This window comes from Xyrauchen texanus, chromosome 9, assembly GCF_025860055.1.
Source record: "Xyrauchen texanus isolate HMW12.3.18 chromosome 9, RBS_HiC_50CHRs, whole genome shotgun sequence".
NCBI classification, from domain to species: Eukaryota; Metazoa; Chordata; class Actinopteri; order Cypriniformes; family Catostomidae; genus Xyrauchen; species Xyrauchen texanus.
In genome coordinates this window covers 30011152-30036723 of record NC_068284.1, presented here as the reverse complement: position 1 = coordinate 30036723, position 25572 = coordinate 30011152, and the positions used below count along the sequence as shown (strand labels likewise).

Sequence of the window (25572 nt, the reverse complement as noted above, 5' to 3'; positions counted from 1 at the left end):
AAGTTGAGTGCTTTTTTAGAAACGGTATACTTCCAGAAATACTGGGACAGCAAGTTACAAACTCACATGTGTAATGTAATGAAAGGATCCAGGCACTCTTGAAAGTGGGCTGTGTGATATTGCTGTTGTATCAATACGGTTGTATGAGACAAGATTACATTTCGACTATTGTTATGAGTGTGGTCTTTGTGAGTTCTGGCTGTTGTATAATTTAAATGAAAAGATTAAATGCCATTGAGAAGACAGAATTATACATGGTGGTTTATTTACAAGATTAGATTTTTCAACAATTGTTATAATAAAAAGAACATGGTGTGCAATAACAGATTAGAATCCATTTCATTACATATAATACATATAGCCAGAACAATTGGACTAGTGGATAAAAGTATTACACTTGTTGAAAACATATTAACAGACTGATATGTGTCGGGGCTCAGGTACTACTACTCCATGTCCTCTTACTTATCATCATCAGAGCCAATAAGCAGGGATCAGGTATTGGACACTACATGTGTGAGGGCTCAGGTACTGGACTGACTGATTATTATCCCTATCCCTCCCTCCTTACTCCAATGGGACAATAGACTCTGAAAGATTAGACAAGACACAGCAAATAACCCCAATCTTGTCAATCAATGCTAGTGCCTCACCTTGTTTTGTTGCCATGTGCTCTATGGGCATAGCCCTGCTTTGCAGAATCTGATATTTTCTTCTGACTAAACCGATAACTCTCAACATGAATACGCAAATTAGCTATTTTTCTTGTGTCTGCCACCTCATACGCTGACAGCTGTTTTCTCCCCTTGGTAAATGCAGGTATCTGTAGTGAAGCACAGTAAAATCCCACACTATCACCAATATTGAACCCACGGTCTGCTAGGACAATATCTCCAGGTAACAGGTTTTTTAAGAGGCCACTCTCTATTGTGATCTGTTTATCGCTGACTTTCCCTCCCCAGGCACAATATATGTAAGTGACATAGCCTTGGGGTGCAACACCAATCAGAAATTTTACAGTATGGTGATGCTTGTAGTTTGACCACGTTTGTGCTTGGGCTAGTAAATTAGAGGGCTTCTCAATAAAAACTTCGAAACAGTCAACTATCACAGCAACTTTACATCCAAATGCCTGTCTGAATCCCATTGGCATTGTAGCTTGAAGAACATGTCGCTCTGGCCACTCAATTTGAAATTCCAACCTTTCATGAAGTATGTCAATTACTTTATGCCAAACTCTAGAAGCAGTTGGCAGAGAGATCTTGAACCTGAAAGCTAAATCTTTCAGCGGGAGATTTAGTCTCAGCTTCATCAAAACTAAAATGAACTGTTCAAATTTAGACAGCACAGACATAAGACCACAGCTGATGTAGGGTTTGCATAGCTCAAAAATCTGAATTAAAACTAAGAAGTTGGGGAGCCCCGTGTAGAACATTGTCTTGTCTTCGTTTTTTTCAAAGGACTCCTTGTTGAACTGTGTGTCCAGTGCTTTGGCTCGAAGATCTCCCAGCTCTGTTGTGTTTTGTCTCAGAACATCCTCCATCTTCTCAATGTCATCCATTGTTAGCTCAGTCTGGCATCCGGCATGTACATAGCCTGCAACATATCAGTGGGGAGCATAATTAGTTAATTCATGAATATGAATTATGTGAATTGTTGTGAAGTTATCTTTTTGACAACCTTTTTACAAACATACAAGTTTTCTGGTCAACATTTGTAACAATGAATAATTATTAATAACAATGAATAATAATGCTGGTTACACATCTTAGTACAATAATTTACCTTTATCATTTAATGTCCCATTCCCACTGATCCCCTCTGATTGTGGGTTGTTGTCAGCTGGCTGCTTCGGTTCTGAGCTTTCGGCTGTCTGCGTCAGATCCGGGCTCTCATCTGTCTGTCTGTTGGAGATCCAACATAGCATCTGCACATTCCGACCGTCTTTGTTGGTCTTCCTTGATCTTCATCCTTTGCTCTCGTTTAAGAGACGCCTCTGATTTGGGCTTAGTTTTTTGGTAACCTAGGTTGACCGTCGGAGCCCAATCTACCGACTCAACGTCACCCAAAGCGCTAGGGCAACCTAAAAAGCCCCAATGAAGTCCATATTAGACTACCGGTAACTTAATAAGCATTACTAAATAAATGAGCATTTAATGACAACCTAATGCTATATAAACACAGACACAAAAAACACGTTGCCTAGCTAACATACCTCCGACGAAGTGGTCGCTGCAGACACGGGCATTAACAGACTCTGCTCCTCCCGACCGCAGACGTACGTTAAAAATCCACTTTTTACGGCGTTGTTCTGTGAGCTTTTTACATTTCTCACCTTTATGAGTGACAATCTTCGGTACTCTATAAAAACCCTTTCCCTTTTCTCGATTAGAACGATTGGAGCAGCCGTAAACTACACAAAACATTGGCATTTTGCCAGACGGCAGATCCTCAGCTATTTCACTTCCTGCCCTCCATCTGAATTGCGCGCTCTCGCGATGCAGCAGCGTGACGTCACGTGAAACCAGCCTTGAAAGAAACTCGCGCAGCGGTGCCAAGCGAAAGTATTAACAAGGTTTGAGTAGGCAACATGCCCCAGATACTGTATGCACCATAAAATGAATCACTTTATTGTCATTCATATACTTACACTAGAGTTTTTTTTTTAAAAGAGTATTTATTTTTGTCATAATGATCAATATGGATATTCTATTTTTTTGGTCATTATTCTAAATTTCTTACAATTGGTTTAAAAATTGGCAATTTTCTAATAACCTAACCTAGCTACTGTTGTTCAACTACACATTATTTACATCTCAAATTTCATATTCAGCATGCATGATTTTGATAAGGCAAGAAAATCAAAATTCAGCATAATTCTTTTGAATTATTCACTGTTACCCTTCATGAGACATGCAGTTTTCATTGATACATAATAAAAAGATGTAACATGTATGGTACTGCGGTTGGGGAGTAATGGAATATGTATTTAAAATACAAAATATAAGTAACTGTATTCCACTACAGTTAAATAATACAGTTTAAATAATTGGTAATTAGATTGCAGTTACATTCAAAAAGTATTTTGATTACTGAAGAGATTAAATAGCATTTTATTGTCATTTGTTTCATTTAATATTTATTCCTTTCAGATGGAAAAAATTATACATATAAATGATGCGATCCAAAGTGCATTTGAACAGCAGTGAAACTCTTTCTTATGATGTGTTACAGTCACACAAGCAGACAGAGAAGTAAGTTTTAAGTAAGTTTAGAGCAGAAGAAATATAAATAAACCTTGTGTAAATTGTCTGCTTTATGCTAAAATGCTATTTCTAGCCATTTTACATGCACGTTACCAGGAATTATCATATTTTTTTATCAAGAAAATTCACATGGGATCATAATTTCTTTTTAAGACCTTTCTTATAATTATTCTTGATAATTATTTTTGTGTCGTTTTCCTGTAAAAATATCGAAAAATACTTAAAACAAGATCAATTTGATTTATTTTGTTTTAAAAACAACACTGCATAAGATATTTAGGTTTTCAGATGTTTTTTTTAACATGTGTATTTTGTCTTACTGTACTGGCATAGTTTTTATAGTCAAAACAAGTAAAAAAAAAAAAAGTAAGTAGTGAAGAAGTAATCCAAAGTATTTAGAATATGTTACTGGCCTTGAGTAATACGGAATACGTTGCAAATTACATTTGGAATACATTTCAAAATAAACCCTCCCAACCCTGCTACTCACCTACTTATTTTCTCTCTAGTCATCTTTGGGTCATTCCAAAATTTTGAATTATATTTATTAATATAGGACGGCATTTTATTTATTTATTTTTGACAGATGAAACAAGCGTTGTAACACCAGTGACAATTTCTCTTAATTTTTTTCAAAAATGTCAAAAAAAAAAAAAACTGGTCAGACTAAAATCAATCAATCATACCATTAAATCATACCATTCTTCTGGTAATTAGCAAGTTGAAGGAATACTATTCATTACTTCATATTTGACTATATGAAATCCTTTTCATGACTAAAAAGTCAAGGGACGTGTTTGTCAAACATATTTTGATAAATGACCCCTGTGTGATCTGAAAGAAGCATCTTTTCACCACAGGCCTGGTCAAACTGAAGGGGTTGAGTCATATAGCTGTCTCCTCCTTTCCCTGTGCCATTGGCCAGACTCACATAAAGAAATCTCCGACAACGTGACGACTGAGTACAATCAGCGAGACCATGAGAGGGCTAGAATAGTCATGGCACATTTGCTTGGTCTCAGAGAGACCGGTACCTCAGAAATCGTGCTTTCTAAGCCCAAATTCCAGGGAGGGAACTTTAAGCACAACAGCAATAAGTTTGCATTGTCTCTGCACCACTCATGTGTTGTTTAACGTCAAATAGCATGATTAAGCCCAAGATTCAACAGTCTAATTACAACTAATGAATTTTGGAAACGCACAGCGGCAGTCAGTGTGGCCGCTGCAGCGGAATGAACGTGGGCGCCCAAACGAATCACTTTAGCACTTGAAGTCGGCTGGCTATATGTGTTGGCTAACCATGCTCTTTTGCATAGGAGGCTGTCGGTATGTTTGTTCCGCTAAATGCCCAGCTGTGAAAATAAAGCTTTCAAGCAACTACGAACTAATATTAACGTAGTTTATTATTGGTATCTGGATAGTGGTAAATTAGCTAATAGTACTTAGATGGCTTACGTGAGTTTGAAAACTGACAAAATACAGCTTCAAATGTTTCAATAAATGACTACAAATATGACTAATTTCATTCGAAATGTACATTAATCTTATCAATTAAAGTATTTATTTAATTTTAAGCCTCCGCCTTTGTCTTTTTTTTTTCCTCGCATGTTTTCCCTCGGAGTTCCTCCCCCTGCGGCGCTGGGCGGAGTTTCATACCGAACCAGACGCTCCTTTTGTCGGATTCGTTTCGACCTGACTCCCCGGGGTTTACGGCTAAAAAACAGATCCTTAAATACAATAAAACCGCGTAACACGAAGACGTCTCTAATCAATAAGTCAATCCGTAACGGGATTTTGAAAAAGGTAAGTCTTTTGATAATTTTTGAAGCCGTTTGGAACGGTTTTCAAATTGCTCGTCCCCGAGTCTTTGTAACATTCATGGCGGCTCTGCAGTGAAGGCTCTGGGGTGAGGGAAGTCAGAGGCGCCCGCTCATACCTTTATTTTTAATTCGGAGTCAACCAAAAATCGTATGCTCTCACAAATATTTGACATGTGATCACAATCAATCATTTAACCACGTATATGTATGACATAATTAATTTTAAAGTGAAATAATGCATTTTCCTGGATATATTTCCCTGCAAAATTGTCCAAATATGCATGATTGTACATTGGAACGTTTGTCAACAGTATGCAAGGAGATTATCAATATGTAGATATCAAACAGTTGACACAGATAATCGATGTAAGCAGGATTCCACGCACTTTCGCTAAGAGCTCGCGCGCTAGCTTAGGCATTCGTGCCAGCGGAAGCTGCGTGGTGACTCCTGCCGGAATAAGGACGCCATTACTGGGGTTACAAATCGACTAACGGTCGGTACGCTTCAGGAAACTTAATTTTACGATAATTTTTTCAAAAAATTAGTATTTTACAAGATTATGTGTAATACATAGGCGGTAATTTTGTTACTCAGTTGTTCTAATAATATACTTGGCATTTTTTGGGCAGTTTGGACTTTCTGCCAGAAGTAATTAGCAAAACATTTACAATACAGTGCGAATAAGAATGTTTTCTTGTTACGGGAAATACTAATGTTCCAGAGATAATTATTTTTTGTTGTTTTTCGATCTTTTGGCTCGAGCTGACCTTGAGCACGGGCGGGGATGACACCGTAACCGGCAAACCGGGACTTTGTGCGGGTACGCAGCGACGCCACAGCGCACGAGGGACGCGGGCACGCAGCTTTCCAAACACGCTGAAGTCATGTACTGTATATTGCGGCCAAAATGCAAAACCATGATATTATGATACTGACGAACAGATGGGTGAAAAGAACCTCTACACAACACAGTACCACATTCCGGACTTTGTTTTTGTAGGTAAAATACACGAACTGCACGATCTGTTATTTTATGTCTCAAATAGATGCTAAAACGTATGTAGTGTGTGCTGAATCTAAATGTTCCGAGAATATCTTTAATTATTCTGAAAAAAATGAGGTATTTGATATTTTTGAATGTATCCATATATAGTGAATTATTCGCATACGATTGCACAGTACTGTCAGCGTGGAGATAGTGAGCACTAGCGGAGAACGGGACACACACAAGCTGAAAGGACAGGAGGAGACACCGTGGCTTCCGCGGACAAAAATGCACATTCTCAAGGATCGTTTTCCTCCATGCGTCGCGCAGCGTTGGTTACATAATCCCCAAAAAAAGTCTTTCTGCCATTTTTTTCCTTAAATGACCACAAGCCCCGAGTACTTGATTTTCTCTCGCATCCTCAAATCCTGGCATGACTTGGCCTGTTAAACAAGGCGTCGTGTCGGTCTTGCCCCTGGATGTTACTTTTAAGACGATCGCTTGAGATTAGTAGGCTACAGTTAAATCGCAGGTTGATCATTGATAATTATTGGGAAATTACGGTTTACGAGATCCTGTTCGCGGTTTCGTACCGTTCGCTGCCGCTGAAGCACTGGTATGTCTACGACGTGATGATGCCTCTTGTCGTGATGGTCGAGAGGCGGAGCATGGGCACATGTTCCTCTGGGTGGCAGTGATGAGATCCACCATACATTTTGTAAATCGTATCACAGTTAGACGACCATTCACAAAATGTATTAAAGGGACAGTTCACCAAAAAAAGGAACATTCTCTCATCATTTACTTACTTTCACGCCATCCCAGATGTGTATGACTTTCCTCTGCTGAACACAAATATTTTTAGTTCTGTAGGTCCTTTCAGTGCAGATGAATGGTTGCCAGACCTTTTGAAGCTCCAAAAATCAAATAAAGGCAGAAAAGTAAACAATACGACGCCAGTGGTTTAATATATGACTTCTGAAGTGAACGGATCAATATTTAAGTCCTTTTTTACTAAAAATTTCCACTTTCAGAATGTGACATTGGAGATTTATAAAAAAAAATAAATAAAAGACTTAAGCATTGATCTGTTTCTCACCCACACCTATCACATTGCTTCTGAATACATAGATTTAACCACTGGAGTCTTATGGATTGCTTTGATGCTGCCTTTGTGATTTTTGGAGCTTGAAAGGTCTGGCCACCATTCAGTTGCACTGTATGGACCTAATAGAATAATCTTTCAAAAATATTTGTGTTCTGCAGAAGAAATTCGTACACATCTGAGTTGGCATAATGGTGAGTAAATGAGGATCTATCGCTTCCAGTTCACTTGTGTGCTTTCTTTCACCCCTTATCTCACCCTACAGTTCTTCCCAAACAATATGTTTTGTGATTCAGCCTGCCTTTGCTCTCTTGCTCTCTCCATACAGCCACTTGGCCACTGAAGTGTCAAGGTGGATCTTACTGAACTGTCATCATGAATGGCAACACTAGTGTGTCTGGCTCTCAGACTGGACGAATCAAGAGTGAATCCGGTATGCTGGCATGAAATCGATAGTGGATTTATTCACGTATCTATTAATGTATTGACACATTTATTTGGTTTTGCCCATACAAAAATAATGTTCAACAAAACATCAAATGTAATTCAGTGTTTGCTGTGTGTGTTTGTTGTAGATACATGGAGCAAAGAGGACTGTCTGACACTGCTGGAGAGGATACGCAGTCTGCTACCTGATGGAGACACAATGAAGTATAAAACCACTGAGTCTCATTTCGACTGGGAGAAAGTAGGGTTTGGGGGTTTCACTGGAGACATGTGTAAGCAGAAATGGCAAAAAGTTTCCACAGAGGTGAGCCAAATTACAGCCAAAGCAATAATGTGCCTGAATTCCAAATAACACTTGACTAGATGTTTATATTAAAGACATGTTCCTTAGATAATCCACATACAGATTTTCTTCAAACTTTGAAGGCAAATATGAATCTTTTCAATGTTCTCTTGTATATGTTGCATTATTAGACAATAATAGAATCACTGATTGCTTATTAATTGATACTTGTACTCATTTACAATGTCAATAATAGGACTCCCCTCCCCCCAGGTGCGTAAATACAGAACATTGACAGAGCTCATTGTGGACGCTATTGAATATGTAAAGAACCCTTACAAGGGGAAGAAATTGAAGGTGAGATTGCTGAAGTTCTTTTTTAGCCAAATGTTATAGATGAGTGTTAATTTTTTTTAGTTTTAGTCTTTTGACAAAAATGTCGTTTAAAATTAGCCAACATTTCGGCATGACATATACATTACTTTTAGTCAATATACTCTGACTAAAGTGGCCTATAATATGAGTCAACAAAAATAATATCTTTTAGTTGATGATAGTGAGCAAAAATGTGTCATACTGTAACAGACCAAACATTAATAAAATATTCAAACATTTAGAAAAAATGTATGAACTTTTTCTTAATTCAAACATATAAAATATGGGATACATACAACATACTGTACAACTCCTTGTTGTGATCGACTAGGTTAGCCTACTGTATTCTGAATTCTTCATGCTTTAGAGACTGTTATTCGTTTTCCTTTATTCAGTCAGTTTAGGATATTGCATTGCGTTTAGCAAGTTTTACGGAAGCAGCGTATTCATGATGCAAGTTTCGCTTATTATGACTAATGTGTAGCATAGTTCAAGTTCACCTGTTCACTTGCTTCTTTGTTTGAGCAGATGTAAGATGTAATATTACATATATGTTGTGGAAATAGTGATTAATCTCATGTATACGTAGGATGCGTTTGAGTAAGGTAATTAACCTGGGATTAAATTGTCAACAATATGTGTTTTCGTCACGTATTTGTTATCGTTGACTCGGTGTGTTCACACTTGTAGATCGGTTCTCTTGGTCCTCTTAGTCCGGACCAAAAAATAAAATGATACATTTAGTCCTGGTTCACTTAGCATTCACACTGGCATTTTTAACACTGAACCCAAAGATACAAAACAAAAGGCATCAGGAAAAAGTCACAACCTGCTTGGACAGCTTTTATGATGTAGATTTTGCAACAGAACTTGCCGAATATCCAAAACAATGCTGTAGCTAAGCAAAATGGTTAGATTTATACATGCTGAGAACAAACGAAGAGCTAATAAAATGTGTAAAGGCATCAAAACAGCGCCAGGAATTCCTCCATTGCATACACAAACGAAAATATGCTGCAAAGATGGCTGACGGTGGTTCCGACGCTTGTACCAAACTGTAATGGGCAACATAGCTCCTATGATGAGAAGAACCAGGTATGCTTGAGGTCAGTATTAGGCAAATTACTTCCTGTATTTGGTCTGTTTAGACGTCTATGGTCCATGTTGCGTTCATATATCAATTGAACCCCACCAGAGTTCGTTTGGAAGCGGACCGAGACCCACTATTCAGGTGGTCTCGGTCCGCTTGTTTGGTGCGCACCAAGGTTCGGATGGCAGTGTTCACACTTGTTCAAATGAACCACACTAACAAAGCAATTGCACCAGAGTTCGTTTTTATCTAAACAAACCTGCCAAGTGTGAACACACCCTAAATCAATAACCCTTTCGCCATCTAACCTTTTAGTCTGTAATTTCATTGACAAGATTAAGACTGTTACAGATGTTTTATGTGAATTTCAGTTAATTCATGGTGTTTTGCATTTATCTCTGTTGCAGACCCACCCAGACTTCCCAAAGAAACCCCTTACACCCTACTTTCGTTTCTTTATGGAGAAGCGAGCCAAGTATGCAAAAATCCACCCAGAGATGAGCAACTTGGATCTTACCAAGATTCTGTCCAAAAAATACAAGGAGCTTCCTGAAAAGAAGAAGGTTAGTGTGTGTATGAATGGTCGGGTGTTTGCTGTAATCTGAAACAGTGCTTGTATTTGTACAATGACATTACTATCATAGACTTTAGAGGGGATTGTTTGGTTACAGTAAATTGCTTATAAATATTACCGATGAGATCATCTGTTGTTTTGTAAAACATACTGTTACTCTGTCAGCTCAAGTACATTCAGGAGTTCCAGAGAGAAAAAGAGGCTTTTGAGAAGAACATGGCACGTTTCAAGTTAGTGTCCAATTTTCTCCATACACAAATACCTTACAAAAATTGTTGTTGTTTTTGTTTTATTGGTGATTCAGTAAGAAGCTTTCCATTTCTTTTTAGGGAGGACCACCCAGATTTAATAGAGGAGAGAAAGAAATCAGACCTCCCAGAGAAGCCCAAGACCCCTCAGCAGCTATGGTACAACCATGAGAAGAAGACCTACATGAAAGGTCACCCAGAGGTAAAAGAAAAATAAATAGGCAGTGGAAAAATAATAGCTCCTATGTTAACAGTAATCATGAACTTAGATAGCAAACCTAGACCAGTGAAAAAAAGTCCCTTCATTTTGGACGTCAGGCCCTTTAAATTAACTTTTATTTGCCTGATACTTGTAGGTGAGTCAGAAGGAGCTGAAAGAAGCATTACGGAGACAATGGTCCCAACTCCCAGACAAGAAAAGGTTGAAATGGATCAGTAAAGCACTAGAGCTGCAGAAACAATATGAGGTATGATTTCATATTTTTAATCAGGCAATGAAGTCTGTTGATTTGACAGATAAAAGGAATTTCGAGTTTCTACCTAAAATACTCTTTTCTTTTCTTTTTTTATAGGAGAGCATGAGAACATATTTTGAAACTCACCCAGATGCCAACTCTGAGGAGCATGTCAAGTCTGTCCTGACCAAGGCTGAACGGCAGCTCAAGGACAAGTTCGATGGCCGACCAACTAAACCGCCACCGTAAGTATCAGACCACAAAGTGTCATTTGCTTTTTTGAAGGTGTCTCTTAACTTAGTTGTTTTGCATGGCTGATACAGTTTTATCTCAGCAAGATGTTGTCCCTTATTCCAAGAATGGTGCTTTTAAAATATAAGTTCTCTTAGCTTTTATATATCAACTACTAGTTCTTGTCTATGTTACAGTTGCTAAAATATATGCAGGGATTTTGTTATTTGTGTTTATTATTATTATGGTTCTGTTCTGCAGGAATGGGTATTCACTGTACTGTGCTGAACTAATGGTAAACATGAAGGACGTGCCAAGTACAGAGCGAATGGTGCTATGCAGTAAGCAGTGGAAGATGATGACTCAGAAAGAGAAAGATATGTTCCAGAAACGATGCGAACAGGTCTGGCAGCCACATCCACACTGGATTGCTTTAGTTGTAAAAAAAATTCTATGATGGAGATATATAATTACTTAATAACAGTAGTTACTTTAACACTAGCCTTACTCTAACTAAAAATGACAATGTTTTTAACTGTCTTTACAGAAAAAGAAACAGTATGAGATTGACCTTCAGAGGTTTATTGAGGTAATAATGGTACCACAATTCATACTATTACCAAAAAAAGCAAACTAGCAGACATTTGTAATTCTGGCTTCAAAAGGAGGCTCTGCTTTTTTTGACCCTTTGCTTCAATCTCTTTCCCTATGCAGAGTCTCCCAGAAGAGGAAAGGGATCGTGTTTTGGGGGAGGAGAAGCTGGGAGGCAGCAAGCTGGCCTTGGCGGGTGTCGGCAGTCCGCTTAGGGCTAAATCCCCATCTGTGAAGGTGGGGATGTGTGAGATGATCTTGTTTTTAAACTAGACAATACTATGCTTGTGTTTGAATCAGTGTTTTCAGAATGAAAGCTTAGTTTCTTGTTGTTGTGATGTAAGGGTCGTGACCCTGAGCTGGATCATGGGGCACATGGGCTTTCAAAAGAGAAACGAGATGGTAAGAAGAAAACACGGCTCCCTGAAACACCGAAGACTCCTGAGGAGATGTGGCAACAGAGCGTGATAGGAGACTATCTTGCAAAATACAGGGTAAGTGCAACAGCTTGTGTTTTTCATAAGATTGAAAAAGACCCATGATTGGATCACAGAATACTAAAGAAGGAAACCTTTGTTTTATCAAATGGTTTAAGAACCATGTAGTTTGAAAAGAGACCATTCAGATTTGTTAATACACTGAGGAAGCGTTCCAGGCACTTAGAGATTGATGTCACTTCTAAATTGAACTTAAAAATGTTTCTTGGTGATTGATAAAGTTTCTGTCCTCCAAAACATTTGAGAGATTTTCCAAAATATTTTCTTTAAACATACATATTACTTGAATCCTTATTAAAGTGTAAGTGTGTGTCTGTGTGTATATACACTCACTGAGCACTTTATTTGGCACACCTGTACCCCGACTTATTAATGCGATTATTTAAAGGGCACCTATTATGGCATTTAAAATGTTCCTAATATTGTTTTGGGAGTCCCCAACAACAGTTTTACATGCATGCAATGACAAAAAACACTTTTGTTGTCTTATAATATGCATTTATGTTTACCTGATTTGCTCACTGACTCCCAAATGATTCGTTCAACGACTCATTTTTCCAAACACCTCCTTTGCGTGACGCTAATCTGCGGTGATTGGTCTGATGACCCAGTCAGTTGTGATTGGTATAATCTGTGCAGAGATTGTCGGAAACGGAACACCCATCACCATTAATGGATTATAGCTTAAGTGTTGAAAATTAGATCATAGCTCAAAGTTCGGTGGTAAACACCCAATCAGTTATTGTTTGCGTTAGCCCAACTCATGTTGATAAAGCACTGCATTACTACAAGTTATTGCTATATTCTTTATGACAACTCCAATAACATCGACAAACATTTCACATATTTCCAAAAAATTGACATTGGAGACCTAGAAGCTGCGCTGAGCGTAACTTACACAACACACACAAATACTTATTAAGCATGCTAAAAAACACATAAAAGCAACAATTATTAATAATACTTACAGGTTGTGATTCGGAGGAGGAAGCTGATCCAAATAAACTTGGTATAAATAAACCTTCCTTCAGTATCAACCAGCTCGCGAATCGACACTTGAAAGCATTCATGTTCATAAAGCAATCGTCATGCGAACACAGCACAAGGTTCGGGCTATACTTGTGTGGTAAAGTTGTAAATACAAACTCTAACCACTGATTCTTCACATGCTCGTCCCTGGGCAGTGAAAAAATGTCGCTTTTGATACGCACTTGAAAACATCATGTCGACAACAAGACGCTGTGTTCTCAAGTTTTCCCTGGTGTCTGCACGCAATGAGTGGGCACGGCCAATTTGATAATTTTTCGTCTTGACGTCACAACGAAAAGGAAAATGACTCATTGGAAAAACGATTCATTAAATTGATTCAGAGTCGACTCCTACTTTTGAGAGACAATAACTTTTTTTACGGTGAACTTTCTTATATAAAACTTTGCAGGATGTTTTTGTTCACTTAAATCTATGTTACACACTACATGAAAGGTAATTTTCAAAATTCCATAATAGGTGCCCTTTAGTCAGCCAGTCATGTGGCAAAAGTACAGTGCATAAAATAATGCAGATACAGGTTCAGCTTACTTTATTTATACCCATGAGTAGATTTGGTTTGCAGTGGGTGAGTTCAATGTGAGCTCCACATTCCAATCAACATTTAAAAACAATATATAAATAGTTGCCGGAACAAAGCTGTTTTTATACCGCTTTTATACGGGTCAGGAGCTTCAGTTAATGGTCAGATTAACCATCAGAATGGTAAAAAAAAGGTGATCTCAGTGATTTTGACCTTGGCATGATTGTTGGTGCCAGATAGGCTGGTTTGGGTATTTCTGTAACTGCTTATCTCCTGGGATTTTCACACACAACAGTCTCTAGAATTTACTCAGAATGGTGCCAAAAGCAAAAAACATCCAGTGAGGGGCAGTTCTGCAGACAGAAAAGCCTTGTTGATGAGAGAGGTCAACAGAAAATTGCCAGACTGGTTCGAACTGACAAAGTCTATGGTGACTCAGATAACCACTGTACAATTGTGGTGAGAAGAATATGCTTTTCTGAGATGCGGATTGGCACAGTTTTGGCGGCACGAGGGGGACCCACACAATATTAGGCAGGTGGTCAGGGTGTGTGTGTGTGTGTGTGTGTGTCTGTGTGTGTGTGTATATGTGTGACATACACTTTGGGCCAAAAGTTTGGAATAATGTACAGATTTTGTTCTTATGGAAAGAAATTGGTACTTTTATTCACCACAGTGGCATTCAACTGATGTAGCTCAGTGGTAAAGATACTGGCTACCACTCCTGGAGTTCGCTAGTTCGAATCCCAGGGCATGCTGAGTGACTCCAGCCATGTCTCCTAAGCAACCAAATTGGCCCGGTTGCTAGGGAGGGTAGAGTCACAAGGGGTAACCTCCTCGTGATCGCTATAATGTGATTCACACTCGATGGGGTGCGTGGTGAGTTGCGTGTGGATGGCGTGATGCCCCCACATGCGCTACATCTCCGCGGTAACGTGCTCAACAAGCCACGTGATAAGACACGTGGGTTTACGGTCTCAGACGTGGAGGCAGCTGAGATTAGTCCTCCGCCTCCAGATTAAGTTGATTCACTATGCCACCATGGGAACTTAGAGCACATTGGGATTTGGGCATTCCAAATTGGGAGAAAAAAAAAAGTACTTCAAAGATTTCTCCTCAAAATCTTCCATGCGCAGCAATGACAGCTTTGCAGATCTTTGGCATTCTTGCTGTTGGTTTGTCCAGACACTCGGGTGACATTTCACCCCATGCTTCCTGTAGCACTTGCCATAGATGTGGCTTTCCATAGATGTGTTTTGTTGGGCACTTCTGTTTTGTGAGGACGACCCCACACCCCCCTCACACAAACTCTTTACCCTCCTGCCATATGGCAAGAGGTACCGAAGCATTCAGGCCCTCACGGACAGACTGTGTAACAGCTTCTTCCCCCAAGCCATCAGACTCCTCAATACTCAGAGACTGGTTTGACACACACGTGTCCTGAGTTGCACTTTAATTACTGTCACTTTATAACTGTCTGCTACCTCAATAACTGCTATGTGCATAGAACACTATCTCATACTCTTTACGTTTTTAGAAACTGTCATCTTTTTGAACTACTGTGTACTGGTCGGCGCTGCACTGTCTCTCACTGTGCCTATTGTCCTGTTCATTGTTAGAAATTTCTTGTACTGTCCCGTACTTTTTGCACATGTTTGCACGTGCACATTATATAGGTATTTTATATAGGTATTTTATTTAGTTGTGTAGTCTCATGTGGTTCTGTGTTTGTCTTATGTTGATTTTATGTAGCACCATGGTCCTGGAGGAACGTTGTCTTGTTTCACTGTGTACTGTACTAACTATATGGTTGAAACGACAATAAAAACCACTTGACTTGACTTGACTTGACTTCTCATGCACCTTACTGTCTAGCTGATCCCACAAAAGCTCAATGGGGTTACGATCCATAACACTCTTTTCTAATTATCTGTTGTCCAATGTCTGTGTTTTTTTGCCCACTCTAACCTTTCCTTTTTAATTTTCTGTTTCAAAAGTGGCTTTTTCTTTGCAATTCTTCCCATAAGGCCTGCGCCCCTGAATTTTCTCTTTACTCTTTTACATGAAACTGGTGTTGAGTGGGTAGAATTCAATGAAGCTGTCAGCTGAGGACATGCGAGGCATCTATTTCTCAATCTAGAGACTCTGATGTACTTGTCCTCTTGTTTCAAATCAAATCAAATCACTTTATTGTCACACTACCATGTACACAAGTGCAACAGTAGGTGAAATTCTTGTGTGCAGTTCCGAGCAACATAGCAGTCATGACAGTGACGAGACATATAACAATTACAATAAACAACATACTTACACAACACAATTTACATATCAAATGTACACATACTTACACAAAAGTATGTTTAGTTGTACATCTGGGCTTCCACATCCCTTTTTGTCCTTGTTAGAGCCAGTTGTCCGTTGTCTTTGAAGACTGGTACACCTTTGTATGAAATCTTCAGTTTGTTGGCAATTTCAAGCGTTATATAGTTAAATATTTTCTAGAGAAAGCCGTTTCTTTTTTGCCATTTTTGACCTAATATTGACATTAACACATGCCAGTCTATTGCATAGTGTAGCAACTCAAAAACAAACACAAAGACAATGTTAAGCTTCATTTAATGAACCAAATAGCTTTCAGCTGTGTTAATTTCTAGTACCAATTTAGCATGATTACTCATGGTGACAAGGATAAGGTGTTGGAGTGATGGCTGCTGGAAATGGGGCCTGTCTAGATTTGATCAAAAATGACTTTTTCAAATAGTGAGGGTGCTGTTTTCTTTACATCAGTAATGTCTAACTATACTTTGTGATCAGTTGAATGCCACTTTGGTAAATTAAAGTACCAATTTCCTTCCGAAACTGCAAAATCTGTACGTTATTCCAAACTTTTGGCCGTCAGTGTGTGTATTTACAATGTGTGTGTGTGTGTGTGTGTGTGTGTGTGTGTATGTCACTGGGGAGACAAAGGCAGTCGGGCGTGGTGCTGGCCACCCACCCCCTCGTGTACCATTTCTGCCTTCATAGGTGCTGGCTAACAGCACTTGCCCCTACAGTCTGTTAAGGCTAAATGGGGGATCTTTGTGTATACACACACACACACACACACACACACACATATATAAATATATATTAGAGCTGAACGTGCTAATGCATGTGATTAATTAAAGGGGTCATGAAATGCTCTTTATTTTATATCATCTTACCCGAGGTCCACTGATAATGTTAGTGAAGTTTTTATTCACCAAAATAGTCACATTTTGTAATATATGATAATTTTCCATCCTGTCTATGAAAATCTTTCTGAAATGCTAGATTTTTGCCTCCGCTCTTCCTTTAAATGTCAATGTAAACACCCTCTGTTATAATTGCAGAACAGCATGCAGCCCCACAAATTCAGTCATTATTTAAATTCAGTCGGAAGAAAATAAACAAGCACCAAAATATTAGAAATTAGGGATGCACCGATCTGATACCTGGATTGGTATCGGCTCCGATACGGAAGCTTTTAGACAGAATGGTATCAGTCCGACGAGCCCGATCCAAATTCGATACTTTGTCATGTTCGTTACTGTCAAGATCAAAAAATGACATAAAAGAACACAATTAAAGTAGTTCATATGACTCGTGCATTTTATTCAAAGCCAGTAGAAGATGTGCAATAGCTCTGTGAATCACTAAAGGCTGTTTTTAATTAATAAATATATAAAATGCACATGCAGATCCAGAGCGTCAGTGAATGGCGCTGCTCTGTTTACACACACACACACACACACACACACACACACACTCGTGGCTATTTTTAGCCTTTATAGAGGTACACTGTATTTGAGCGCTACTCACGAACAACATCTCAGATGTAGATGCTCAATAGTTTGGTTCACTTACAGGTCCTTCTCAAAAAATTAGCATATTGTGATAAAGGTCATTATTTTCCATAATGTAATGATAAAAATTTAACTTTCATATATTTTAGATTCATTGCAAACCAACTGAAATATTTCAGGTCTTTTATTGTTTTAATACTGATGATTTTGGCATACAGCTCATGAAAACCCAAAATCCCTATCTCAAAAAATTAGCATATTTCATCCGACCAATAAAAGAAGTGTTTTTAATACCAAAAAAAAGTCAACCTTCAAATAATTATGTTCAGTTATGCACTCAATACTTGGTCGGGAATCCTTTTGCAGAAATGACTGCTTCAATGCGGCGTGGCATGGAGGCAATCAGCCTGTGGCACTGCTGAGATGTTATGGAGGCCCAGGATGCTTCGATAGCGGCCTTAAGCTCATCCAGAGTGTTGGGTCTTGCGTCTCTCAACTTTCTCTTCACAATATCCCACAGATTCTCTATGGGGTTCAGGTCAGGAGAGTTGGCAGGCCAATTGAGCACAGTAATACCATGGTCAGTAAACCATTTACCAGTGGTTTTGGCACTGTGAGCAGGTGCCAGGTCGTGCTGAAAAATGAAATCTTCATCTCCATAAAGCTTTTCAGCAGATGGAAGCATGAAGTGCTCCAAAATCTCCTGATAGCTAGCTGCATTGACCCTGCCCTTGATAAAACACAGTGGACCAACACCAGCAGCTGACATGGCACCTCAGACCATCACTGACTGTGGGTACTTGACAATGGACTTCAGGCATTTTGGCATTTCCTTCTCCCCAGTCTTCCTCCAGACTCTGGCACCTTGATTTCGAATGACATGCAAAATTTGCTTTCATCCGAAAAAAGTACTTTGGACCACTGAGCAACAGTCCAGTGCTGCTTCTCTGTAGCCCAGGTCAGGCGCTTCTGCCGCTGTTTCTGGTGCCTGTGCACATTGGCTCTGGATGTTTCTACTCCAGACTCAGTCCACTGCTTCCGCAGGTCCCCCAAGGTCTGGAATCGGTCCTTCTCCACAATCTTCCTCAGGGTCCGGTCACCTCTTCTTGTTGTGCAGCATTTTTTGCCACACTTTTTCCTTCCCACAGACTTCCCACTGAGGTGCCTTGATACAGCACTCTGGGAATAGCCTATTTGTTCAGAAATTTCTTTCTGTGTCTTACCCTCTTGCTTGAGGGTGTCAATGATGGCCTTCTGGACAGCAGTCAGGTTGGCAGTCTTACCCATGATTGCGGTTTTGAGTAATGAAACAGGCTGGGAGTTTTTAAAAGCCTCAGGAATCTTTTGCAGGTGTTTAGTTAATTAGTTGATTCAGATGATTAGGTTAATAGCTCGTTTAGAGACCCTTTTCATGATATGCTAATTTTTTGAGATAGGAATTTTGGGTTTTCATGAGCTGTATGCCAAAATCATCAGTATTAAAACAATAAAAGACCTGAAATATTTCATTTGGTGTGCAATGAATCTAAAATATATGAAAGTTTAATTTTTATCATTACATTATGGAAAATAATGACCTTTATCACAATATGCAAATTTTTTGAGAAGGACCTGTATAATATGCATTTAGAACAGCACTGGAGGCTCATTTTACCAGAATTTTAATAGGAAGCGAATTAAACTACTGTGAACTTGTCTACAAACAGACACATACAGGACTTCCTGGAGAGTTCAGAATGTCAAAATAAAAGCATGAGGGTTTAAGGTGCACTATTTTGACATATTATTATTTGTTTGCAAATTATAATAATATTTGTTGAATTGGTTCTAAAAATAACTGTTTAAATGAAAAGTGAGCTAATATCTTACAATGTGGTCAAGTGCTATCCGATAGCGGTCCAATCACCTAAAACTCATGCAAGGTGTAAACAGGGCCTTGGTTAAAATACCTTTACAATTATAACCAAGGATTTTCTCAACTTAATGGGTTTCTTGCAACTGGGCCCAGAGCCATAAACAATTACACCAAGTCCTAGCCAGGGGCAATGCAATAAAGTGATAAATCTGATCTATTCCACGCTAATCTTAAATAATTTTTACATTTTTATTTAAAATTGAAATCCTTAAATAAGGGCTTGGCAGTTTTCCAGATTTGTCTGATTATTTCGAATTTGCTTTTTTGACGTAATTTTTTTAATCGAGAAACCTAGATTGTGCAAAACAATATTGCAAACGCTATAGTTAATACATTGTAAATCCACCAAAGTCTGAATAAGGTAGAGAAAAATAATTCATAGTGCTTGTCTTAATGCCTCTCCCGATCTGATCAGCTGCAAGTGTGTAGCGCGATCCAAATGAATGTGACACGTAAACAACACTGCGACTAATATAAAAGACACCGGTAAAATTCCCAGTACGATTATACACAATGTGATTGTAGCTCAGCTTCATCCATCTTGCATGTATACACCGGCTTAAGACCATAACTGGCATGCGCATATTGAAGACGGTCTCGTTTTCTTTTTACCCATAAAAAAGCTTTAGTTACGTGACAGTTATTGCGCTTCTTTGCAAATGAAGAGGCTTTATAAGGGAGAATCAAATATCCGCTCCTTTTGCCATAATGATTCAGATAGATTGCTAATTATTGCTTTGCTCTGTGATGAGTTTCAAGTTTACTGCATCTATAGCCAACATTTGGCAAGCGATCATTTTGAAAACTTTGCTAATTGATTATGTTATAAATGATTTCATATTGATGCACTGCTCAGCATGATCCTCTAGAGGGCTCGTCTCTATCTGCAGGGGTTTATGAATGTACACAAATTGTTTGATATCCAATGGGTACTTTCTAGATAAACTTGCTAATTTATATATTGATTTCTAGAAAGACTTCGTTTAGATCAAATGAATACCTCCACTGGATAATAATTATTTTGCTGTTTTCTTATTCTATTATTTCTGAACATCTGGGTTTATTAGATTTTAATTTATTTTACATATGAACAAATGCACCACTTCCCCCTGTGGTGCATTTGTATATATTTTTTTTTTGCACACCTTTGCTTCCTATAATGAAAAGAACTTGGATTTCTCTAACCAGGTTGCCTGGCATTCTAATAAAGAACATACAATTTTAATCATGTTAGAGTACATTTTAAAGTTGAAAAAATCTAATTGTGAAAGGTCGTTAAGGTTTTATTTTCTTTGCCATATTGCCTAGCCCTACATTAAATGGGTTAAAGTGTCGTCCTTTCTTTCTATCCTTCTGCATATACACAAGCCCCTTAGATCTCTTAGGTCTTCTGATCAGAGGATTTTGACTGTCCTTAGGTCCAGACTCAAGCTAAGGAATGACTATGCCTTTGTAATAGCGGTCCGAAGCTTTGGAACAGTTTACCCTTGCACATTAGAAGAACAACTCCAACAAGCATTTAAATCTTTGTTAAAACGTATCTTTTCTCCTAGGCTTTTAGTTAAACCATGAGCCGAGATTTGTTTGTCCTTTTATTTATTTATTTTTAATTATTGTACAGCACATATGCCAACAGTTTGTAGTTTTTAATGGCTTAAGTGCTTTATAAATAAATTGCTTTGATTTATGTAATCTGACTTCTTGTCCTACTTGGCTGCAGCAGGCACCAAGACATTTTGAGGGTTGCTTGGTTTCTGCCACAGTGAAATCTCATTGGTCTAAAATCCTGCCCCACATAGCTGTATATTAAACTTCAAATATGTCCTGATTTGCTGTAATTATGTTACTTCATACAGAATTTCAAGAAAAAGATACTTGATGCTGGAAACTTTGAATCATGTTGTGCATGGGTTAGGTACCACTATACTTATTGCTTCTGGAAACAACAACCTAAAAAACTCACTCTGTTCTTTGCAGAATGACCGGAAGAAAGCACAGAATGCAATGGAAGCTGCTTGGAAGGCCATGGAAAAGAAGGAGAAGATTCCTTGGATCAAGAAAGCTGCTGAGGACCAGAAGCGATACGAGGTTCAGTACCGGACCGTGGTCAGTGACCAGACGTTTTGACCACTGTCTTCTCACCTGTGCTGAAGAAATGTCAAAATGTTGGTCACCCTAAATTTCCTCCTCCCCTGAATAGAGGCGGGGTGGGTCTACAATGGATGCACTTTTATCTAAGTGTGTCCTTGAGTATGCTCTGTGTGGTGTTTCGAGCTATAGTCAAAATCGGATTACTGGTGAAACTTTGTCATTCACCGTCATTGCAGTGATGTTTAGAAGTCTTCATTTGTGTGTCACTCTGTCACTTATTCTTAAATATGGCCATGAATCTGACATGTCGATGTGTGGTGTAAATATATGTCTTTAATTGGTTTATCAGCTTGCTCCTTTGTTTCCATGGGTATTTAAATATGTAGTTGTCTTGTCCTTGCATTTAGAACCAATGAAAATAAGCTCTTTATTTGCTAATGCCCTTCTTGTTTTGTCCTGCAGAGAGAGCTGTTAGAGATGAGGACGGCTCTGTCAGGACAGGGACAAAGAAAACCGAAATTTGATGGAGAGCCAAAAAAGCCACCTGTGTGAGTGATGCATTTTAGCTAATGGATTTTTGAGAGACACTTTTATAAAAAAATACTATTTATCTGCTTTTGTCCTGTTTCTCCTTGGTTCAATCTTTCTTTGCCTCTCTTGAAACCTCAGGAGTGGTTATCAAATGTTCTCTCAGGAGCTCCTAACCAACGGCGAGCTAAATCACTTCAGCCTGAAGGAGCGCATGGTGGAGATCGGCAAACGATGGCATAAGCTTAGCCAGAGCCAGAAGGACAAATATAAAAAACAGGTGGAGGAGCAACAGCTAGAGTACAAAGCTGAGCTTGAAGCCTGGGTAAAGGTAGGAATTTAAGTCATCCAGTGCTACAACCAGGGTTCTCACCATCATGGAAAACCTGGAAATATCAGAACATTTTAAAATTGTATCTTCCAGGCCTGGCTATGTCATAGAAAGTAAGAAAATTGTTTTGGAAATATTAGTGAGTGTAAATGTTTCTAATGATGCTCTGCTCTAAAATATTTCACCAGCAAGAAAGTTTTCTTTGAGTGTAATCTCTATAAAAGTATTTTAAAAATTCCTTATCCTGCAATCCCAAAACTGGGAAAGTCCTGGCAATTCAAAAGTTGTGGGAACCCTGTACAACACATAGACACGTTTTTATTTTATTATTACACAAATAGATCTGGACCCTCTCTGTGAATTGTTTTTAATTAAGAAATACAATTTTTTAGATTTGTTGTAATCTAATATTAATTATCAATTCTTCTCTGTACTACTCTTTTTGTAGTCACTTTCTCCTCAGGAGCGTGCAGTTTATAAAGAGTTCTCCACCACAGTAAGTAATCACTCATTTTTTGTGACTGTGATTCACTCTTTAGAATGCAATGCTCTGTATAGTGTAATGTCTCAGACAGTCATTCTAAAAGCATTCATATAGCTGAGATTGAGATTTACTCTTCTATCTACTGAGATGTCCTGCACTGCATGGCAAGATGAGGCACTCTAATTGTTTAATTAGGTGATTGTCTTTGCTTGTAGACACTGGTTTCCACCATATCTGTCTGTGCCATCAGATATGGTTTTATTTCCTTTTTCCCCATTCAGAATCACAAATTTTTTGGATCAAACTAACATGACTTGAATGAATAATTTTCTTATGGCTGCACTATAGGGCTGCTAATCATTGCTTAAAGCTTGAACGTGTTTTTTTCTGTGCTGCTCTATCCTTGCACCCCCATTCCCACCCCCACCCTTTCTCTGCCCTCACAGAAACGACGAAGCACAACAAAAGCACGAGGTTCTGGGGGAAAAGTCTGTGTCACCAAGGGGAAGGCGGTAGGTGCCAGAGCCACGCCGGTGGGTGTCGGGGGGGGCAAGCGTTCTATGGCGTACCGGGCCAAGGTAACGCCCGCTCTCTCTGGGCCACTCACCCACACAGGCTACACAAAGTCTCAGCTAAAAGCTGTGGACTGAAGGATTGTAGATTTGTTTACTATCTGCAATATTTACAATTGACAAAATGGACTCCTAAATGTTTTCAGACATTTTTAGGTTGATAGCAGAATGTATTAGGGTGTTTTCAGCTTTAAAGAGATAGTTCACCCCAAAATTAATATTCTCTCATCATTTACTCGCCGTCATGCTATCCCAGATGTGTATGATTTACTTTTTCTGCAGAACACAAACAAAGATTTTTAGAAGGATATTTCAGCTCCGTAGGTCCTTTCAATGCAAGTGAATGGTGACCAGAAATCTGAAGATCCAAAAAGCAGCATTAAAGTAACCCATAAAACTCCAGTGGTCAAATCCATATCTTCAAAAGAGGTATGATAGGTGTGGGTAACAAACAGATGTGAAAGTTGAGATTTTGAGTAAAAATTCTTAAAGACTTAAATATTGATCTGTTTCTCTACCACATGTATCATATCACTTCTGAAGATATGGATTTAACCACTTCTCATATGGAGTCTTATGGGTTCCTTTTAATGCTGCTTTTATCTGCCTTTATGATTTCTGGCCACTATTCACTTAGGACCTACAGAGCTGAAATATTCTTAAAAAATCTTTGTTTGTGTTCAGCAGAAGAAAGTCATTCACATCTGGGATGGCATGAGGGTAAATGATTAGAGAATTTAGATTCTTTGGTGAACTATCCCTTTAACTTCACCAACTGATTTATGCTGATGGTGTTAATGCAATTCTGTGAGCTATGTATATAAGGGCCTGATTTCCAGCAGGACACATCAGACTCTGATGATGATGATGAAAAAACAGACACTTCAGACTCCGAGGATGAAGATGATGAATCATCTGGGAGCTCAGATAGTGATGATGATGATGATGAAGATGATGAGGTTAATTTTGTAACCTTTTAAGGAATAATTTGCCCAAAAATGTGAATTTTGTCATCATTTACTCACCCTGATGTTGTTCCAAACCCTTATGATTTCCATGGAACACTAAAGGAGATGGCAAAATATTAGGGACTGACAGCCTCAGTCAACACTCACTTTCAGTATATCGGAATAAAGATGAAGGTGAATGGTGACTGAGGGCTAATATGCAAGTCTTACAGGTTTGGAACAACACAAGTGGAGTAAATGATGACATAATTATTTATTTGTGTTGAACTGTCCCTTTAGTATTGTTTCAGTTATATTTAGTTTAGAAATGTAAAGCTGATGTATGTAACTTTGTCTGTTAAGTTTCTTTCTCCTATTCCAGCTTAATATGCAGAGACAACTATAAGTATGCCATTTATAGATTAATTTCGAAAATGGTAAGCACTTTGTCTCTGTAGCGCTATAGAAATTCCTCTCTTTGTTTTCAGTGACCCGTATTTACAAACACAATAATATTGACTCAAGCAATGTTGCGAGTTGGGGCGGGACTATCTCTGTTTGACCAATGGCAGATTGGGGGCGTATTCAGAAAGCTATTTTGAAAATAGAGTATTTTTTAATTCCGTTCGGTGGTGTTAGTGGCACAGAAATTACAAACTTCAGCTTTAATCTAGAATCATGGCATACCAGAGAATCATTAATAAAAAAAAAATAATCTGTACATTTTGATGCATGGTCTGCAGAATGATGAAGATGATGAAGACGATGATGATGATGACCAGTCAGATGGCTCCAGCAGCTCTTCATCTGAAGACAGTAGTGACTCTGATTCAGACTAACCTGTCCCACCCCCTCATAGAGGGGCCTGTGCCGGACACACCCCCTAGCAAAATTCCTCCAAGAAAATGGGAGGGGGCCTTGTAGCTGTGAGCTCACAGCATGCAGTAAACAGGTTCCTTATCGTAACAGGGTGAGAGACAAGATAGGGGACAACATCACCATGTCCACGTTAAAGACAAAGTCATATGGACAACTTTTTTCTTTTCTTTTTTTTAAAGGAGCTGTGTTACTTGTGTGGTAATAGCAACTATTTTTATTGCCTTTATATAGGTGTATTATTAAAATGTGTTGGATGTTTGTTTTGTTTTGTGTTTTTTTTTTTTTTTTACTAGAAAAATTATTAATTTGATTAAGACGGTTGAGCTTTTATAAATTTTGAAAGCATCAGTGTTGCTCAGAGGTGGATGCTAGACGTGAGAGACTTTGAAATGGAGGAGATGAATCCTGTTCATATTTGGTTGCCTCAGTCAGTTGCTGGGGATAAGAGGGCTATACGAGCTGC

At 38.6% G+C, this 25572-nt stretch overlaps 2 protein-coding genes across 6 annotated transcripts; one reads left to right on the top strand and one right to left on the bottom strand.

Annotated features, from left to right (window-relative positions):
• Positions 1-262: 262 nt before the first annotated feature.
• On the bottom strand, positions 263-3878 carry LOC127649083 (uncharacterized). The gene is made up of 3 exons (XM_052134001.1): positions 2216-3878; positions 1786-2083; positions 263-1596 (listed from the first exon to the last, which is right to left on the bottom strand). The coding sequence occupies exons 2-3, from the start codon at positions 1925-1927 to the stop codon at positions 650-652; spliced, it is 1089 nt and encodes a 362-aa protein (XP_051989961.1). The 5' UTR covers positions 1928-2083; positions 2216-3878; the 3' UTR covers positions 263-649.
• A 1028-nt stretch (positions 3879-4906) lies between these two features.
• On the top strand, positions 4907-25396 carry LOC127649081 (nucleolar transcription factor 1-A-like). Of its 5 annotated transcripts, none has more exons than XM_052133999.1 (20): positions 4907-5069; positions 7506-7610; positions 7753-7928; positions 8181-8264; positions 9780-9935; positions 10112-10176; positions 10276-10396; positions 10551-10661; positions 10767-10894; positions 11142-11283; positions 11428-11469; positions 11595-11708; positions 11816-11965; positions 21255-21383; positions 21831-21916; positions 22038-22227; positions 22676-22723; positions 23158-23223; positions 24126-24242; positions 24974-25396. In XM_052133999.1, exons 2-20 carry the CDS (start codon positions 7553-7555, stop codon positions 25067-25069), a joined length of 2079 nt encoding a protein of 692 aa, XP_051989959.1. In that variant the 5' UTR covers positions 4907-5069; positions 7506-7552; the 3' UTR covers positions 25070-25396. The 5 variants fall into 5 exon arrangements, with proteins under 5 accessions (XP_051989959.1, XP_051989958.1, XP_051989956.1 ...); XM_052133998.1 differs by having other exon boundaries at positions 24123-24242; XM_052133996.1 differs by having other exon boundaries at positions 23158-23289.
• The last annotated feature ends 176 nt before the right edge of the window (positions 25397-25572 follow it).

What these genes read in the sequence shown, in the direction of transcription:
- LOC127649083 (XM_052134001.1), bottom strand. Translation starts at nt 1,927, where the DNA reads ATGCTATGTTGGATCTCCAACAGACAGACAGATGAGAGCCCGGATCTG. An exon ending in TGGGACATTAAATGATAAAG is followed by an intron (nt 1,597 to 1,785) that starts GTAAATTATTGT and finishes GATATGTTGCAG; the next exon opens with GCTATGTACATGCCGGATGC.
- LOC127649081 (XM_052133995.1), top strand. Translation starts at nt 7,553, where the DNA reads ATGAATGGCAACACTAGTGTGTCTGGCTCTCAGACTGGACGAATCAAG. An exon ending in ACTATCTTGCAAAATACAGG is followed by an intron (nt 11,966 to 21,254) that starts GTAAGTGCAACA and finishes TGTTCTTTGCAG; the next exon opens with AATGACCGGAAGAAAGCACA. An exon ending in AGGTTCAGTACCGGACCGTG is followed by an intron (nt 21,384 to 21,830) that starts GTCAGTGACCAG and finishes TTTGTCCTGCAG; the next exon opens with AGAGAGCTGTTAGAGATGAG.